This window comes from Rhinatrema bivittatum, chromosome 5 (genome assembly GCF_901001135.1).
Source record: "Rhinatrema bivittatum chromosome 5, aRhiBiv1.1, whole genome shotgun sequence".
In the NCBI taxonomy this organism is placed as follows: Eukaryota; Metazoa; Chordata; class Amphibia; order Gymnophiona; family Rhinatrematidae; genus Rhinatrema; species Rhinatrema bivittatum.
Window position 1 is genome coordinate 210,935,384 of NC_042619.1, and position 20,236 is coordinate 210,955,619.

At 41.5% G+C, this 20,236-nt stretch overlaps 1 protein-coding gene across 1 annotated transcript in view; it reads right to left on the minus strand.

The window, feature by feature from the left end:
- The window catches only part of CFAP47 (cilia and flagella associated protein 47), a 1,765,744-nt gene that overhangs the window by 889,392 nt on the left and 856,116 nt on the right, over nucleotides 1-20,236 (minus strand). Inside the window, exon 42 of the mRNA XM_029603108.1 lies at nucleotides 6,290-6,435. Within this exon, the coding sequence (XP_029458968.1) occupies nucleotides 6,290-6,435 (146 nt within the window). The remainder of the gene's footprint in view (nucleotides 1-6,289; nucleotides 6,436-20,236) is intronic.

Below are 20,236 nucleotides of genomic sequence, written 5' to 3' on the forward strand. Positions count from 1 at the left end.
CTAAGAAGCTACTGCCCAATTCTTCTAATTAACCCTTTCACAAAAGGCTTCTACTGTCATTTTTACAAAAAGTTTTGCTTATGCAATTTTACCGGTTGATTTTTTCCCCTTTCTGAAAGAAATTAAATCATTGGTCAAAAGATGCATTTCAGAATTTATGCAAATGAGCGGAGTTGTGAGTTTTCAGTACTTTTTGGCTCTTCTTTTGTCCAAAATTTCAATCTGGACCTAAAATTTAAGGGAAGGCATACAAGAAAATGTGTGCTTATAGTATACTGAAGATTATGGTGATTCGAGATGATGGAAGGTCTGCAAACTTTCTGACATTCTGAGATGAAAGCACTTACATGGAAAACAGGAAAGACTGTTGAGAAAAGTTGTCCCAATACATCCCTGAACATTAACAAATCACAAAAATTACAAAAATAACCTGTCCAGATTTGTCTGGGTGAGCCCCCTGGAGCCAATAAAATCTTCTTTAAAATATACTGCATAACATGTATCCTGACTTTGTTTTTAAATAAGGGTCTTCTTACTGACAGGTGCATCACAAGGCTAACAAATGCCTCAGGCAGAAGGGGGCTGAGTCCCTTCTGTTGATGTGAACAGCAGTCCTCTTTGATGGAGAGGCCATATCATTGGAGGAGGACCAGCAGGCCACAGAAGTTCCTGCATAGTTAACTGGAGCTTACTTCTACCACTGGTGCCATGGATAGCATGGTGTTTGGTGCTGCCCCCCCTTCTCCTTGGCACTCTGGGCAGGCACCTGTCTTGCCCATCCCTTTTGACAGACCAGCTTACTTATATCTATCAGGTTCAGCCTGGGCTCAAGTCTTCTATCAAAGGCTGAAACTCAACTGGGAATGATACTTCTGTGCTACTATATACACTATACAAGGCAGACTTGTAGACCGTTGCCACTCCCAGACTATGCTTTTAAAATTAAAGGAATCATTTTCCTGAATGCCTATCACCTTCAGGGTGATTTATGCTTCCATAGGTCATAGTATGAGATGCCTACAGGAATATACTTGAGCATGTGTACTTCATGGAACATAATTCAAGTTACTCAAGGTTTAATAATGGCTTTGTAGCCCCAATCCAAGACCGCATAATGTAGGAATAGAGACGTGCAATGAATAATTAAAGTTTCTTCAGAGAATAAGTTGCTAAAAAATTTGTATTTCAAATATTTTAGAGCCTGCTTGAAGAAAAGTAAAGCAATAATGTCAATTGATATATGAAAAATGAAATAATCCATAAGATGTTATTAGATCTACAGTCATATTAATATGCAAAAGAAAAAATGTCACAAAGAAAAATACATTCAGTTAATCTTTTCTTTATTTTCCTTTGAACGTAATGAAGAAAGTAGTCATGCTGTCTGGATAGGCATTTGTCAGACATTAAAATAAGAACGTTAGCAGAATGGCAATTTCCTACTTAGTGAAATACTGTACAATAAAGTCATTTAATAACTTATCTTATTTTCATGCTCGATGATATTAATCAAGTTCACAAAATGAGCTCATAAGAAATGAAAATGAGTTTTGCTTGGAGCAAAAATCTTAAAAATGAGAAGTAGAACATTTAACTGTCCAGACCAACTATTTGACCGATACTGAGCATGTGAAAAATGTCTTAATTCTCAGATTTATCCTGTGAAATAATGCAGTATTCCTCCTATCTATCCCTTAGCTGTAACAGCAGAGCTAAGAGGAGAGGAGGATTTAAGCTGGTGGGGAAAAAACCTAGTGGGTGCTAATGAAGTCTACCAGAAAAAGAGAGAAAGGGCTCTAGATTGAGTTGAAGGGAGGGAGAGAGATGACGGAATCGAGCTAGAGGGAGAGAAAGGAGAGAAACAGGATTGGGGATTGAGCTGAGGGAGGGGATTAAGGAAGAAGGAAAGGAGATTAAAATGATAGGATGAAAGGAAGGTTGGATAGAAGAAGTGGTGAAGACCAAAACTGTGAAGGATTTCAAAGGGGCGTGGGATAAACACTGTGGATCCATAAAGTCTAGAGGATGTGAATGAAGAGAAGAGGCATGGGGGTAGCTTGCAGGAATGACGGCTACTACCTGGAGATTAATATCCTTATTCAATAAACATACACACAGTTAATGCGACACCAACATTGTTCTATGCTTCACGGCAAGAGGAAATGTGGAAAAAAGGATTTGCATCCACAAAAAAGCAGGGGAGTAGCTTGCTTGTTACGGCAGTTACTACCCCAAACCAAATAAGCCTGATACTTCTCTTTCAATGCATATCCAGTATAGCTCTCTGCTTCAACGGCAGGGGGAATGAAGAAAAGATGATTTATATTCAGACAACAACCAACAAGGACTGAATTGCACAGGCTGGGTAAACAAGCATGGGAGTAGCTTGCTTATTACGGCGGTTACTACCCCTAAACAATTAGCTAGATACTTCACTTAGATGCAGCACCAGCACTGCTATCTATATCGATGGCGGGGGTGGAAGGGAAACAGAACCAAAACGTTACTTATAAGGGCCAAGAGTAACAGCTAAGTATGAAAAAAATAAGGGGCAGATTTTAAAAAGTTGCGTGAGCGCGTACTTTTGTTCGCGCAGCAGGCGCAAACAAAAGTACGCCTGATTTTATAAGATACGCGCGTAGCCGTGCGTATCTTATAAAATCTGGGGTCGGCGCGCGCAAGGCTGCGCAAAATCGGCAGCCTGCGCGCGCCAAGCCGCGCAGCCTGCCTCCGTTCCCTCCAAGGCCGCTCCGATTTCGGAGCGGCCTCGGAGGGAACTTTCCTTCGCCCTCCCCACACCTTCCCCTCCCTTCACCTACCTAACCCACCCCCCCGGCCCTATCTAACCCCCCCCTTACCTTTGTCGGCAAAGTTACGCCTGCTTCCAGCAGGCGTAACTTTGCGCGTGTCGGCCGGCAGCCCCGCTCCGTCCTCCGGTCCCGGGGGCTGGTCCGGAGGCCTCGACCACACCCCCGGGCCGGCGCCACGCCCCCGGGCCCGCCCCCGAAATGCCACAGCCCGCCCTCGAAATGCTGTGTCAGTAGGCCCCGCCCCCGACACGCCCCCTTACAAAAGCCCGGGACTTACGCGCGTCCCGGGGCTTTATGCGCGCCGGCGGCCTATGCAAAATAGGCACGCGAGGGCCCTGCGCGCGTAAATCCGGAAGGATTTACGCACGCGGGCCTTTGAAAATCCGCCCCTATGTGTGAAAGCTTGCTGGGCAGACTGGATGGGCCGTTTGGTCTTCTTCTGCTGTCATTTCTATGTTTCTATAGAGGTCTGGGAATTGAGCTGGAGGGAGGGAGGAAAGGAAGGGGCAGGAGGAGGAAGAGGAATCTGAAGGAAAGTAAGGAAGTGTTAGGCGCCAGCAGGCACCCCATGGTTTTGAACTGGTGATCCTACTGGGCAGAAGCTGGAAAGCTGCAGAAGAACCATAAGAAATGCAGAGTCATGGAAAGTCCAAGGACTTAGATATGACCTAAGGAGCCTCATTGGTCCAGCATAGGGTGTGTCTTGATTGATGTTAGCATATAAGAGAGCAACAGAGACGTACCTGATACAACAGTCTCCTGAGATACATCCTCTGAAACCTCTTTTCATCTGGCCTTATTCCTTGCTCCAATGTTCCTGCTCTGCAGCCCTTGCTCTAGGTTTTCTGCTCTGCACACAACCCTGCAATCCTGCTGCAGCGTTTCTGTTCCATGCCTCTCTCCTGGGTTCCCAAACCTGAGCCTGCTCCACTTTACAGATGATGCCGAGATATATCTCAAGCTAGACCTGGTTTTACTGGCCTCGTCTCAACCTTCATCCAATCATCCTTCCTCCTCAGGTATGTCTCTCCCTGAACCTGCCACTAGCAACTGGATGAACCCTGACAAGAAGGAGAGAAAGAGGACTTGGGAATAGAGCTAGGTGAGAAAGGAGAGAAAGAGAGAAGGCTGATTCAGGTATCAAGCTGGTGGTGGAAGTAGAAAGAGGGCTTTGTCAGGGGATCAAGCTAGAGGAAGAGAGAGAGAGAGAGAGAGATGAAAGAAGTCCAGAAATCAAGCTAAGGGTAGGGAAAGGGAGAAGACAGGGATTGAGCAGTCACTAAGCCCACAGACATTCTGTGGCATCAGGCAGCAACTTCAGGATAAGCTCCACTGAAGTCACTGGAGACACAGATTACTGCCAAAGCTGTAATATTAGCATTGAAAAGAATTAATCGTATTCTCTCCTTTGTCTTTCAGTAACACATTTTGCTGATGCCTGAAAGGATTCTTTCATTGTAACTTCACAACATTTGAATAATCTTGAAAACACAACAGAAAAATACACTGCTGATTATTTATCAAAATATATTTATCTTTTCATTAGGAATTAGGCCTAAGATTGCCTAAACCTACCTTAGTAATGCTTACTAGTCATCTGAAATCTTTGTATAAAAACCAATCTACAGAAAGGTAAACCTAGGGTACAACACTACCTCATTAACTCTCTGTGTCTACAAGAACACATTTCCCACAGCTCCTATGTTTCTCCCTACCTGCCTTAGAAAAGGGAATTGGGCTATGCATGCTTTTCAAATACTAAAGCAATAGGATAGTGGGGTGTTAACCCAATTCCCTTGGCACTTGGTAACTCAAGCCATGTGGAGGGGAGCAGATACTGCATCCTGCCTAACTGAAGTATGTATTATAAGGACAGATTCTAGGAAGAGAAAGCTATTGGACTGCGATTAAATAATAATCTCTAAGGGGCTTAAAGGATCTGGTAGGTCCAGACTTCAAACTTAATATATGTGACAGTGATACAACACATGCTAAATGAACTGATTCATTTTATAAAGAAGAAATGATAGATTTGAGTTCAGAGTAACATCCTATATTTTGAGCAACAGAGCCAAAGAAATATTAGAAATTAAGTTTACTTTGTATATTTAAGAATTATTCTAGGGAAACAACTGCCTTCTGCAAGAGACCTACAGATTCTAATCTTCTATCAATTTCATCAATTATTTTAAAATGTGACTTAAAATTCCAAATTAGACAAAGGGGTTTTCTTGCTGAAAGAGAAAAAAAAGAGGCAGTAGAACCCATTTATCATTGCAAGCAGAAAGGACGATAATGACAATGAGTAGCTCATCTGGAAACCCAAATTTGCCTTTAACTTAATGACAAAAAATGTAAAAAGCAATTCTAAAATGTATAAAGCCATCTGGTAAAAGATATTATCCTGCAAGCAGTTCTTCAGCATAAAATAAAGAAATATAATGTACAGCTGAGCTGGGTGCATGCTCCTTTATGCAGTCACACATAGTAACACTGTAACACACTACATGACAGCAGATAAAGTGGGAAGCGATGATCCCAACTGTACAACTCTGGGAACAATAATCAAACTTTACAGAAATGAGTATCTTGAAAACTGCTCACCCTCTGTGTGAGTGAAAGTACACACATATCGCAGAGGCATTAATAGGGTGTAGGGTTACGTCAGGGAAGGCGAGTTTTGAACCATTTCCTAATGATATGCCTCACATTTATGCGAGAAAGGAGGCAGGTTGCTTATTTTTATTTGTTTTACTCCTTTTGTTTATTTTTATTTATCTTAAATTGATTTTACTAGACTTTCGATTGTTATTAATTTGATTATTATGTTTTTAGTTTTATTAATTTGATACTTTTATTGTTATGTTTTTAGGGTTTTTTTGTAACCTCTCTTATTTCATATTGTATTGTATTTTATATCTTCTAATTACATTTTATGTAAACCATTGTGATAGAATACAGAACAATGGTATATAAAAGTTTTAAATAAAATAAAAATAAAATAAATAAACCAGTGTAGTTTTGGACTGTATTTTATTTATTCATTGTATTCATTTATTTGCAAAACTATGTATGTTGTTTTGCCCGGAAAAAGCATCCAGAGAAAAAAAGCAGGTGCAAATTTCTGCAAGTACAAAGTACATTTGGACTTCAGCCTAATTCTGTGCTTAAGTCCACTTTGTCAAATAACAGGACCGTGCATGCCTTAGCATGGCACAATCACACACATTTATGCCTGCTAGAGAGCAGCCGTAAATGTCCATGCAAACATTTATGCACTTAGTTTTGAAAATTGAAAGTACACATATAAGTGATTTCCATCTCCCAGCTCCACCCCAGGAACATTTCTTTGCAGAAAAGTATGTGCAAAATGGCGTCAGTGCATCCCTTGCCATGTACAACACCTGGGGTAATTTTCTAGAAACCCATTTATGCACGCAAATGCTTTTGAAAATTACCCCAATTGTTTTTTTTCTTACCTCTTCATTGAGCAAAAGGATGGAGCAGTAGCGAATGCCTAGAGCAAAAGGAAGAAAACAGACTCTCAAAGGAGTAGGAGTTTTTGATTGCAGGTACAAGGAGCGGACTGAGCAGAAGAACTGAGGAAGGCAGCCATCTGAATCACCTGACAAAAAAGTGAGAGATCATTTATACAACAGGCATCACAAAACCATTCATTAAGCTTAATTTCCACAGGACTTTTAGAATCAACTCTCATAATCTAACTGAACATGAGCAATCTAAAACTAAAGTCGAAAGTCTTTATCATGACTGCTTGGCACAGCATTCAATCTCTACAACTTGAACTGTACAGCACACAAAACAGTGCTGCTTCACAATCACAGATTATTGTTTACAGGTGGAGTTTATCCAAATGCTGCTCGAATTTTGCTTTACTATGTTCATTCCTAGTATCTAGTTGGTCAAAGATTGCTCATGAACCAGCCAGTAGAGGTTGCTACAAAGAGATGACCAGGATTCCTTTCTGAGAGGTATGAGTATTGCCTCCCCCTGTAATCTTAAAACTTTGCCAAATTAAGAAGCAAGAATCAGGTCCAGGAAAGGAATATAGGTTGATGAATAAGTAAAATACAGTCCTCATTTCTTTCCTTGCAGAATTTTTAATCAAATATAGGAGGTTTCCCTGAGTGAAATGATAATCAGAAACCTGGAATGCGGCAGTCCAAGCTAGTTCTTCCTGGGTCAAAACTTACAAATGTAGAATTTGCCAAATAATGAAGCACCAACTTCTGCAGCCTGAACTGGACTTAGCAAACTTCTTTTATTTTCACTTCCAATTAGGCTGCAATTAATACCTCAAGAACTACAAACTCAGTCAGCATGCAATGCCTCACTATCTTCTAAGATTCCTGGTCTCTTTAGAGGGTTGTCTTACTTTTCAACCCACATTCAAACACAGATATGAAGGACCTTTTAGAAACAAGTCTGCAATAGCATGGTGTTAGTGCAATGTGGTTTGTGCACATAACCCAGCTGAAACAGTCATTTTGTTTGTTTTATATGAGCTCTATGATTCAAACTACTACAGTTCATTAGTTCAGATCCTAATTTCTGAGCTGAGAAATATTTTGCATGTCTTAATTCACTAGACATTGCATTGTTAATATCATACAGCTCATTTACCAAAGTAGTTTATTATTTTGCTCATCTGTAAATGGTATTCAAGATACATGTGTGGTTGTTACTTCAGAATAGAAATTACATTATTAGCAGAAGTGCATTTTCTCTGTGACTATACTCTGACAGGAAGAAATTGCTTGCAAAGATTAAAAATTCAAAATCTACGTGGGTATGTGTATGTGAATGTAATTTATACAACCACTGCTTTGTGCTAATTACTTGAAAATAGCCATGTGTCTTTTCACACTTTTCATTAGTAATCTACAAAAGTGGAAAAGGTTTGCTAGACTTCCATTTATTATACAATTATGGTTTAGCTGCATTGTTTAAACTACAGCATTCAGTTCATACAATATCATCACATTTTCTCATTGATTTTTTTTATTGCAAGCAAGGATTTCTAGAGACTTCAAAAGACAGAATATAGCTGCAAAATCTGAATATATCAATTTATGCACTCATGATCCAGTTAGATTATAATCTTTAAACTGAGTTAAAATTAAAAGTGTCAAAGGAAAAAGAGGTTGTGGCAGGATAATGGTTTCCTGCTGTTATATCAAATGTTGAGACGTTTTCTAGGAAACAAATATGAAACCAGAAGAGTTTCAAATCGTTTACTGGCAAAGCAAGCCACCATCCTGCCATGGCCTGCCTTCCTGTGGATCTTATAATGATTACTGAATAGAGATAGAAGGAATTTTCCTAAAGAATTATTCAGAATGCAGCTTTATTTCAACACATCACTACATCAATACTGAACTGCAATAACATGAATGAATTATGAATTGAACATAAGAACATAAGAAAATGCCATACTGGGTCAGACCAAGGGTCCATCAAGCCCAGCATCCTGTTTCCAACAGTGGCCAATCCAGGCCATAAGAACCTGGCAAGTACCCAAAAACTAAGTCTATTCCATGTTACCATTGCTAATGGCAGTGGCTATTCTCTAAGTGAACTTAATAGCAGGTAATGGACTTCTCCTCCAAGAACTTATCCAATCCTTTTTTTAAACGCAGCTATACCAACTGCACTAACCACATCCTCTGGCAACAAATTCCAGAGTTTAATTGTACATTGAGTAAAAAAAAACTTTCTTCGATTAGTTTTAAATGTGCCCCATGCTAACTTCATGGAGTGCCCCCTAGTCTTTCTACTATCCGAAAGAGTAAATAACCGATTCACATCTACCCGTTCTAGACCTCTCATGCTTTTAAACATCTCTATCATATCCCCCCTCAGCCGTCTCTTCTCCAAGCTGAAAAGTCCTAACCTCTTTAGTCTTTCCTCATAGGGGAGCTGTTCCATTCCCCTTAACATTTTGGTAGCCCTCCTCTGTACCTTCTCCATTGCAATGATACCTTTTTTGAGATGTGACGACCAGAATTGTACACAGTATTCGAGGTGCGGTCTCACCATGGAGCGATACAGAGGCATTATGATATTTTCTGTTTTATTCACCATTTCCTTTCTAATAATTACCAACATTCTGTTTGCTTTTTTGACTGCCGCAGCACACTGAACCGACAATTTCAATGTGTTATCCACTATGACGCCTAGATCTCTTTCTTGGGTGGTACCACCTAATATGGAACCTAACATTGTGTAACTATAGCATGGGGTTGTTTTCCCTATATGCATCACCTTGCACTTAGCCACATTACATTTCATCTGCCATTTGGATGCCCAATTTTCCAGTCTCACAAGGTCTTCCTGCAATTTATCGCAATCTGCTTGTGATTTAACTACTCTGAACAATTTTGTGTCATCTGCAAATTTGATTATCTCACTCGTCGTATTTCTTTCCAGATCATTTATAAATACATTGAAAAGTAAGGGTCCCAATACAGATCCCTGAGGCACTCCACTGTCCACTGAGAAAATTGTCCATTTAATCCTACTCTCTGTTTCCTGTCTTTTAGCCAGTTTGTAATCCACAAAAGGACATTGCCACCTATCCCATGACTTTTACATTAGCTATCCTCCAGTCTTCAGGTACAATGGATGATTTTAATGATAGGTTACAAATTTTTACTAATAGGTCTGAAATTTCATTTTTTAGTTCCTTCAGAACTCTGGGGTGTATACCATCCTGTCCAGGTGATTTACTACTCTTCAGTTTGTCAATCAGGTCTACCACATCTTCTGAGCTGTGACTGATTAAGTCCATCTGAATCATTACCCATGAAAATCTTCTCCATTACGGGTACCTCCCCAACATCCTCTTCAGTAAACACCGAAGCAAAGAAATCATTTAATCTTTCTGCGATGGCCTTATCTTCTCTAAGTGCCCCTTTAACCCCTCGATCATCTAATGGTCCAACTGACTCCCTCACAGGCTTTCTGCTTCGGATATATTTTTAAAAGGTTTTCCTGTGAGTTTTTGCCTCTACGGCCAACTTCTTTTCAAATTCTCTCTTAGCCTATCTTATCAATGCCAACGTTTATGCTTTATCCTATTTTCTTCTGTTGGATCCTTCTTCCAATTTTTGAATGAAGATCTTTTTGCTAAAATAGCTTCTTTCACCTCCCCTTTTAACCATGCCGGTAATCATTTTGCCTTCTTTCCACCTTTCTTAATGTGTGGAATACATCTGGACTGTGCTTCTAGAATGGCATTTTTTAACAATGACCACGCCTCTTGGACAATTTTTACTTTTGTAGCTGCTCCTTTCAGTTTTTTTCTAACAATTTTTCTCATTTTATCAAAGTTTTCCTTTTGAAAGTTTAGCACGAGAGCCTTGGATTTGCACACTGTTCCTCTTCCAGTCATTAAATCAAATTTGATCATATTATGATCACTATTACCAAGCGGCCCCACCACCGTTACCTCTCTCACCAAGTCCTATGCTCCACTGAGAATTAGATCTAAAATTGCTCCCTCTCTCGTTGGTTCCTGAACCAATTGCTCCATAAAGCTATCATTTATTCCATCCAGGAACGTTATCTCTCTAGCGGGTCCCAATGATACATTTACCCAGTCAATACTGGGGTAATTGAAGTCTCCCATTATTACTGCACTACCTATTTGGTTAGCTTCCCTAATTTCTCTTAGCATTTCACTGTTCGTCTCACCATCTTGACCAGGTGGATGGTAGTATACTCCTACCACTATAGTCTTCCCCGACATACAAGGGATTTCTACCCATAAAGATTCAATTTTGTATTTAGTCTCATGCAGGAACACTTTCCACTATTTTTCCTGGCACTGAAGTCAGGCTAACCAGTCTGTAGTTTCCCGGATCGCCCCTGGAGCCCTTTTTTTTTTTTAATTTTTTTTATGAATTTTTAATAAAGAACATGCCTTAATATAACATTAAGGGGCGGATTTTCAGAGCCCTGCTCGCCTAAATCTGCCCAAAACCGGGCGGATTTAGGCGAGCAGGGCCCTGCGCGCCGGTAAGCCTATTTTACATAGGCCTACCGGCGCGCGCAGAGCCCCGGGACTCGCGTAAGTCCCGGGGTTCTCCGAGGGGGGCGTGTCGGGGGCGGTCCCGGTCGTCGCGGCATTTTCGGGGCGTGTCGGCAGCGTTTTGGGGGCGGGTACGGGGGCGTGGCTACGGCCCGGGGCGGTCTGGGGGCGTGGCCGCGCCCTCCGTACCCGCCCCCAGGTCGCGGCCCGGCGCGCAGGAGGCCCGCTGGTGCGCGAGGATTTACGCCTCCCTCCGGGAGGCGTAAATCCCCCAACAAAAGTAAGGGGGGGGTATAGACAGGGCCGGGCGGGTGGGTTAGGTAGAGGAAGGAAGGGGAAGGTGAGGGGAGGGTGTTAGAGGATTCCCTCCGAGGCCGCTCCGATTTTGGAGCGGCCTCGGAGGGAACGGGGGTAGGCTGCGCGGCTCGGCGCACGCCGGCTATACAAAATCGATAGCCTTGCGCGCGCCGATCCAGGTTTTTTAGTAGATACGCGCGGCTCCGCGCGTATGTACTAAAATCCAGCGTACTTTTGTTTGCGCCTGGAGCGCAAACAAAAGTAGGCCTATTCGCGCTCCTTTTAAAATCCGCCCCTAACTGTATACAGACTATGATTTCCATATAATTATAATTGTAAGGATACAAAGGAAATAATACTTCTCATTTTCTGTATTTTCTCAAAGAAAATCCAGGGAAAAAAATTTAACATGAGCGATTTAAGTAATCAATATTTTTCTCATTACAATCAGAGATGCAACATAGACCATTAATTATTGCCCTATGAAACATTTCCCACATTTGGGGGGTGAGAAACCAGGAAAGATTGCAATTTACCGTAGATACTTCATGGAATACGTATTTTTGTTCCAAATATTTTAATTCACATCTGCAGGGATATTTTAATATAAATGTGGCCCCCCTTGAAAGAATTTCAGATTTTAACTTTAGAAACTCTTTCCTTTTTAATTCAGTAGTTCTCGAGAGGTCAGGATAAATCCATACTTGTTGTCCGTGAAACTTCTCAGTACGATGCCTGAGAAATAACTGGAGCACAGTATCCCTCTCTGTTGAAAACAAAAAGGATACCAAAAGTGTACTCCTAGTAGGTATATCTGTATCAATAGATGACTCTATAACCTCAGTCAAATTTATTGGCTCCTCAATTTGTACATTCCCCAATTGATCTTTCCTGTTTTTAATAGGTATATAATAAGCCTTAGCTAAGGCAGGTAACGTTTGTTGAGGTATTTTTAATACAAATTACATATAATATTTAAACATTTCAAGAGCTGAGATTAAATTCTGCATGGGAAAATTTAATACCCTAAGATTAGAATATCGTAGTGAGTTTTCAAGAAATTCTAATTTTTTTTTCATTTACCACTTCAGATTTAACCGTTGTTTTTTGTATCTTTTCCACTTTTCCCAGCCTATCTTCAACTGAGGCTATTTTATTTTTACAAATAGAAGTTACATTTTCTACTTTTAATATTCTCTGTTGAAAAATATTAGTATTCAAAGTTAATTTTATTATTGCCTGTTCCAGGGACTTAATCGCAGACCAAAGCGTGTCCATGGTAATCTCTGAAGATTTTGGTTGTAATATTATCTCAAGTTCTGCCCTGGTATCTTCCTTATCCCCTGTGGGGGGTTCTCCATTCCTTACCAGTACTTCCATATTTTTCCTTGTATCTTCAATACCCTCATCTAAAATGAGAGGGCCAGAAAGATTTTCTACATTTATACAAGGTGGGGAGGGAGTCATAGGAGCACCGGGACTTAATGAGATGGCTTCAGCCTGTAGACTTGCTTCTCACTCAGAAGTTACATCTACTGCGGCTCCTTCCACCGGCTTATTTATCTCTCTCCTCATGCCCCCCCTTTCCAGGGAATTGTAACTAAATTCAGAGATTCATGTAGGAAAAGAGTTTGAATGATTGGTTATTAATAAGTAATGCCTCATTCAAAAAGAAAGGCTCGGTTAAGGGAGGTACAAACCTCAACCCCCTTACATACGCCCTCTCAGCCTCAAATCTCTTCTTTCTTCATGGCAACCTGGAGCCGTTTTTAAATATTGGGGTTACATTAGCTATCCTCCAGTCTTCAGGTACAATGGATGATTTTAATGATAGGTTACAAATTTTTACTAATAGGTCTGAAATTTCATTTTTTAGTTCCTTCAGAACTCTGGGGTGTATACCATCCAGTCCAGGTGATTTACTACTCTTCAGTTTGTCAATCAGGCCTACCACATCTTCTAGATTCACCGTGATTTGGTTCAGTCCATCTGAATCATTACCCATGAAAATCTTCTCCAGTAAGGGTACCTCCCCAACATCCATTTCAGTAAACACCAAGCAAAGAAATCATTTAATCTTTCCATGCCCCTTTAACCCCTCGATCATCTAACGGTCCAACTGACTCCCTCACAGACTTTCTGCTTCGGATATATTTTAAAAAGTTTTTACTGTGAGTTTTTGCCCCTACGGCCAAATTCTTTTCAAATTCTCTCTTTGCCTGTCTTATCAATGTCTTACATTTAACTTGCCAACGCTTATGCATTATCCTATTTTCTTCTGTTGGATCCTTCTTCCAGTTTTTGAATGAAGATTTTTTGGCTAAAATAGCTTCTTTCACTTTCCCTTTTAAGCATGCTGGTAATCGTTTTGCCTTCTTTCCATCTTTTTTAATGTGTGGAATACATCTGGACTGTGCTTCTAGGATGGTATTTTTTAACAATAACCACGCCTCTTGCACACTTTTTACATTTGTAGCTGCTCCTTTCAGTTTTTTTCTAACAATTTTTCTCATTTTATCAAAGTTTCCCTTTTGAAGGTTTAGCATGAGAGCCGTGGATTTGCTTACTGTCCCCCTTCCAGTCATTAATTCAAATTTCATCATATTATGATCACTATTGCTAAGCGGCCTCACCACCGTTACCTCTCTCACCAAATCCTGTGCTCCACTGAGAATTAGATCTAAAATTGTTCCCTCTCTTGTCGGTTCCTGAATCAATTGCTCCATAAAAATGTCATTTATTCCATCCAGGAACTTTATATCTCTAGCATGTACCGATGATATATTTACCCAGTCAATATTGGGGTAATTGAAATCTCCCATTATTACCGCACTACCAAATTGGATAGCTTCCTAATCTCTCTTAGCATTTCACTGTCAGTCTCACCATCTTGACCAGGTGGACGGTAGTATACTCCTATCACTATAGTTTTCCCCGACACACAAGGGATTTCTACCCATAAAGATTCAATTCTGCATTTAGTCTCATGCAGGATGTTTATCCTGTTGGACTCTATGTCATCTTGGACATAAAGTGCCACACCGCCTCCCGGGTGCTTCTCTCTATCATTGTGATATAACTTGTACCCCGGTATAGCATTGTCCCATTGGTTATCCTCCTTCCTCCATGTCTCTGAGATGCCAATTAAGTCTATGTCATCATTCACTGCTATACATTCTAATTCTCCCATCTTACTTCTTAGACTCCTGGCATTAGCATACAAACATTTCAAAGTTTATTTTTTGTTTGTATTTTCATTCTGTTTTTTAATTGATAGAGATTAGTTAGAATTTTTTAGCTCAGGTGAGTTTTTAGTTACAGGCACTTGGACTATTTTTCTAATTATTGGAACCTCACTGTCAGGATGCCCTAATTCTAATGCATCATTAGTATCCTTTGAAGATACCTCTCTCCGAACCATGCGCTGCTGAGCGACTGTCGGCTTTCCCCTTTGTTCTAGTTTAAAAGCTGATCTATCTCCTTTTTAAAGGTTAGCGCCAGCAGTCTGGTTCCACCCTGGTTAAGGTGGAGCCCATCCCTTCGGAAGAGACTCCCCCTTTTCCAAAAGGTTCCCCAGTTCCTTACAAAACTTAATCCCTCTTCCTTGCACCATCGTCTCATCCACTCATTGAGACTCCAGACCTCTGCCTGCCTCTGGGGACCTGCGCGTGGAACAGGGAGCATTTCAGAGAATGCTATCCTGGAGGTTCTAGATTTAAGCTTTCTACCTAAGAGTCTAAATTTGGCTTCCAGAACCTCCCTCCCACATTTTCCTATGTCGTTGGTGCTCACATGTACCACGACAGCCAGCTGCTCCCCAGCACTGTCTAATGGAAATGGCTTTGAAAACTGCCCTCCCTATGTGTACATGTAGGGGCAAATCTTTAAACTTACGCGAGGGCACAGATTTGCCGCGCACATGTTATAAAATCCAGGGTCAGCGCAGGGGAGTGCACAATTGTGCAACCTGCGCGTGCCAAACCGAGCAGCCTGCCTCCTTTCCTTCCGAGGCCCTGCCCCCGGACCGCCCTCATGCCTCCGGCTCCGCCCACGGACCACCCACGGCCCGCTGCCACGCCCTCGGACATGCCCCCGGCAAGCCCCTTATTCGAAGCCCCGGGACATACGCGCGTCCCGGGGCTTGTGTGTGCCACCGAGCCTATGCAAGATAGGCGCGCAGGGGAACTTGGGGCAGGTTTTCAGGGGTTACGCGCGTATCTTACGCACGTGCCCCTTTGAGAATCTGCCCCATAGTTTTCTCTCCCATTGAAGTTACACTCCTGTGAATGCCTCCTTTTACTGCGGATAAAGGTAAATGTTGTGAAAATATGTATGTACTTTAGCCAGCTAAAGAATCAGCCATTCTATACATGCAACCCCTTTTTACCAGCATAGAAAATTGATTAAAACTTTGAAAATGTACTGCATAAAGATCACATTCCCCACTCTGCTTGCCCATTCTTCCTATCTGCTGCAATACTACAAACCTTACATGATCACTGTCTTAAATCTGACGTGTCTACAAATGAGGATCTTCTTTACTTGATCCATACTTTACTAAATTCTGCTATCACTTTTGTGCACTCCACCCTCATTACCAAGGCCCAAATGAGTCAAGGAGTAAGTCAGGTTTCAGAACCCTTGATAGTCAAAGTATTTAGAAACCACAGAAATGCAGTTTCATATCTAAACATTAGCATGATCATTGACTTGTATGCCTCAATATGCAATGCACCTGATAATGCATTTCCTGGGCATTGATGACCCGGTCAAATGCCACATCACGGATGCATCTACATAGCATCAATACATAAGCTGCCTCTGGGACATTGATGTGCCTCCATGGCATTACAAGACCGCTCTGGATATCCCTTTTCCAGTATGAATAAAGACAATGGACATGTAGCAGTACTAGACTCCAGTGCAGGCTACAGGCTGTCAGTCATGGTAGCATAGAATTCAGCTAAAATAACAAACAACATGGGTAACATTACTCAAAAAATAAACCATCTAATTAGGAAGAAGGTAAGAAATATCAGCTAAGATAGTTACAAGTTTAGAAAACAGAGTACAAATGATTAACCTGAAACAAGAGAACGATTAGCTATCTCTGTTAATAGATGAGAAAGATGGTCTCGATTCTTCCTTGCCAATTTGCATCTTTAATGAGATGTGACTTCAGCCAGGTTCTGTCTGTCATTTTGCAATGTTTCCAATAAATAAGAAGCACGTACAGATCCTGGCAACAAAGCTGGAAATGTCTGCTGTTCACATGACTTTGGGGTTTTCAGATTTAGAAATGAGTCCTTGACTTATTCAAAGTACAAACACTATCTCTTGATCCTGCTTTGGATGGTTTGACCACTCACACTGTAACTGCGCCAAGGGAGGTGTGCAGAGCAGAAGGTGTTTCATGCACGTGTGTATGCAGACATGAACAAAATGCAAGCACGGAGAGATTGTTTCTGGCAATACAGCAGCAGCTGCCGCCCTGCAGAAATCATTTTCTACACCGATTAAAGAAACCTTTCTCAACACTCTTTGGTAGGATATAAACTAAGGATTTTAATTAAGAAATCATTAATCTACTGTTTAATGTCTCCTCACAGAGCACTTTTAAAGGAGCATTTCCACAATGACCTCAAATAATTGTTAATTCGTTTGATCTCATTTCTATTTATTATATTTAATGCATTTTTGTTTCTCCTGTAACAGAACATCTCATTACAAGGTAAGGAAAGAAAATAATTAATTTGTGGGTGAAAAAAAGCCTACAGTTCAATATCAATTGAAACAACTTCATATTATCCAGGTTAAAAGGTACAGGTTATTTATTCTATAACATTTGGTATACAAAGCAAAGATGTCCTGAAGTTTTTGGCAGAGCCCTGTATCAAACAGTTTGAGAATACACCAAAGCAAAATTGAAGCATTTCATCAAACTGAAAACTGTTTACTTTTAATTAACAATATTACACAGCAATAAAATTCAAGAAAACAATATTAAAAATTACTATTGTAGCTTTGTTTCCTAATGAATCTGAGAATGACTGTGTGAATGAACTGATTTATCAGTTGTTGAAGTGAACCACAACGGCGAATTGGTTAAATTGCACAGTCTTCAGGGAAGAAGCCTGTGTGTCTGTATGAGAGAGTGAGAACATGGAATGAGGAGCCTGTGTTCTGAGCGCATGTGTCATAAGGGTATGTTTGTGAGATTGAGAGCATATGGATGTGAGAGTCTGTGTGTGTGTGAGAAAGAGAGCATGTAAGAGTAGAAGCCTGCATGTGAGAAAGAACATGTAAGAATGAGAGCCTGTGTATATGTGTGTGTGTACGAGTGGGAATCTGCAAGTAAGAGACAGCATGTGAAAGTGAGAGCCTGCATACGAGAGTGTGTGTGGGAGTATGAGCCTGTGTGTGTCTGAGAGAAAGCATGCAAGAGTGGGAGCCTGTGTGAGAGAGAGCTTGTGAATGTATGTGGGAAGGAAGGAAAGAAGACAAGAGAAGAGAAAATAAACAGAATAAAAGAGTCCTTGAAAAAGGAATTAGTAAAACAAAGACAAGGGGAAAAAGGAGACTGGGACCAACTGATTAGAAAAATAAGATCAGATAAGAAAGGAAAGGAAAAAAAATTATTTTGACTTTCAGCAATTGGAACATGCCATCTTTGGTAATGTGCATTTCTTACATATTTGTATTTTGCTTTTTCTTCGGTACTCCACTGTTCAGAGTCTGGTTTCTCAGTCTTTCAGTCTTGCCTGCATATTTCTATTTCTAATTTGTCATCCCCTATTCTGTATTAGGTAAGGGACTGTCTGTAATGCGCATGTGTGACAGAGGTGTACATTCGGCTAGCATGTTGTTTTCTGTAGGGATTTGTAGCAGTCCAGCTTGCTTGCCCAGTAGGTGGTGTATTAATATTCTAGGGCCTAGTGTAATGTTTGCCTTGCTGCCTTTTCATATATAAGGTTGCTACTGTTTGGGTCCTGAGAATTACTGCTGTTATGGTATGGTATGTCATGGCAAGGTTCTAGGTGTTTTTTAATTTAATTTTTGTAAGGGTTTGTGTTACTTCACATACAGGCCGATGCAATATCGGCACAGGGAAAACAGGCACTCATAATAGTGCACTGTTCAACCTCTCTGGGGTGCCCGATTTAATATTTAAATTGGCTGCCATGGTAAAAAGGAGGTGCTAGGGGGAAATTGTGTGCCCTTAATGCTTCTTTGGCAGTGGGTGCCCAGGAGAGGAGGCTGTCAGTGGGTTAGGAAAAGTGTCCCTTTTCCTAATCTGACCACCGGCACGCTTTAAAAAAAATTTTTTTTTAAAAGGTTCTCCTTTTTGTTCCTCCGAATTAATATCGCCACAATAGTAAGTCTGAGGAAGTACAGAAAAGCAGTATTTTCGGCGGTCGCAAGTTATAAAATCGGGTGTAGATTTGTTTGTGCTGGGTTGCATGAACAAATCTATGCCCGAGTGCACCTTTTAAAATTTGGCCCATACTGGTACTTCTGAAAACTCAAAGGTAAGGGCACTTGTGCAAATCCCTCTCCAACCCTGCTCCCATAATGTGGACATCCAGGACCTCACTCACTCGCAACCACCCCCTTACAATCAAATAATTACAGAGACATTAATTTCGGTAAAACAAGGCCGCAGCTTTAATCACAAAGTGGCCTGAGCCTCCATTACACAATTAACAAGAACATCATGAATTTCAGTATTGCAAACCCCCCCCCCCCCCCCCGAACTATCCGCCACCTTCCGGCAGGATAGCTTAACCAACATTCTCCGCTTGCTCTTATGGCCCCCCCACACGCCAGGATCTGACTCCCGCCACTCACCTGCAAGGAGCCAACCTGGGTGGAACCCCGCCGCCAACCTGCAAGGAGTCTGGCCAAGCGGCCCCCGCCACTTTCCGGCAAGGAGCCTATCCCTGACAACCAGCCCCCTGTTGTCAACCACCGCTTGCTTGTTACCAAAATCCATTTAACATAACCAATAAAATAGCTGTTAAGGCTCGGGCCAACCGCCATTCCCCCCCAGCTGCGACAACCAACAACCCCGACTTCCCCCAAATACAGAACAAATAGAACAAAGGGTGGGTGGGAGGGTCGAACGAAACTGCCGACCAGCTCTGCTCGCTCACCCCTTACTAACAAACCGCGCTCCCGCTCCTAGCTACCCCGCGATTCAAAATCCCATTGACCAATCCCCATCCACCACGATGCCCTCCGACTCCTCTTGGCCCAATCCCCGACCGCCACGCTCCCCCTACGCGCCCGCTCCTCTCCTCCCCCCCCCCCCCCCCCCCAACGCGCTCACTCTCGCCCTGAATGATGTCTCGCGCCGAATCCCTTCCCCCCACCCCCACCCCCACCCGACTGCATCCCGCTCCGAGAGTGGGCCTGGGCCCACATTAATCTGACCGCCCGGACATGGGGTCTGACCGGTCTTCCAGGAATGTGGGTAAAATTACATGTATAGTGGCACTATGAAGTGGATTTTCAAAGGAGTTGCATGCGTAAAAGTAGCGTATATTGTAACAATTTTCAAAGGAATTACATGTTTAAAATTAGCAATTTTCAAAACCCCAGTTTTATGTGTGAAAATCCTTTTGAAAATTACTTTTTATGAGTGAATTTTACCTGCCCGTAAGATGGGTAATTTTAAAAAAAACCTTTTATTTAACTTATCAGAAAACACAATTTCCTGGCAACTTATATATCCATGAGATGCATTTTGACAGAATACACAAGATCTTGAACATTTGCATATTGATGAAACACCTCATATGTAGAAGTATGTCCCACTTTATAGCCATGAAGTGACTTTGAGGCTAATATTCAAGGGCATTTAGCCAGATAAGTTATTCAGCTGAATGCCTATCTTGAATATCCCCAGTGCTTGTACGGCTAATTTTTGGCCAGATAAGTCTTTATCTGGATACAGGTTAGCCAAATAACTAATGGGCATAACAGAGGCATTCCAGGGTGAGGTTTAGTTGGCTGAATGTCAGTCAAATAAATTTTGTGACTCTCTCTAGATGTGGCAGACAGCAAGTCTAAAGTT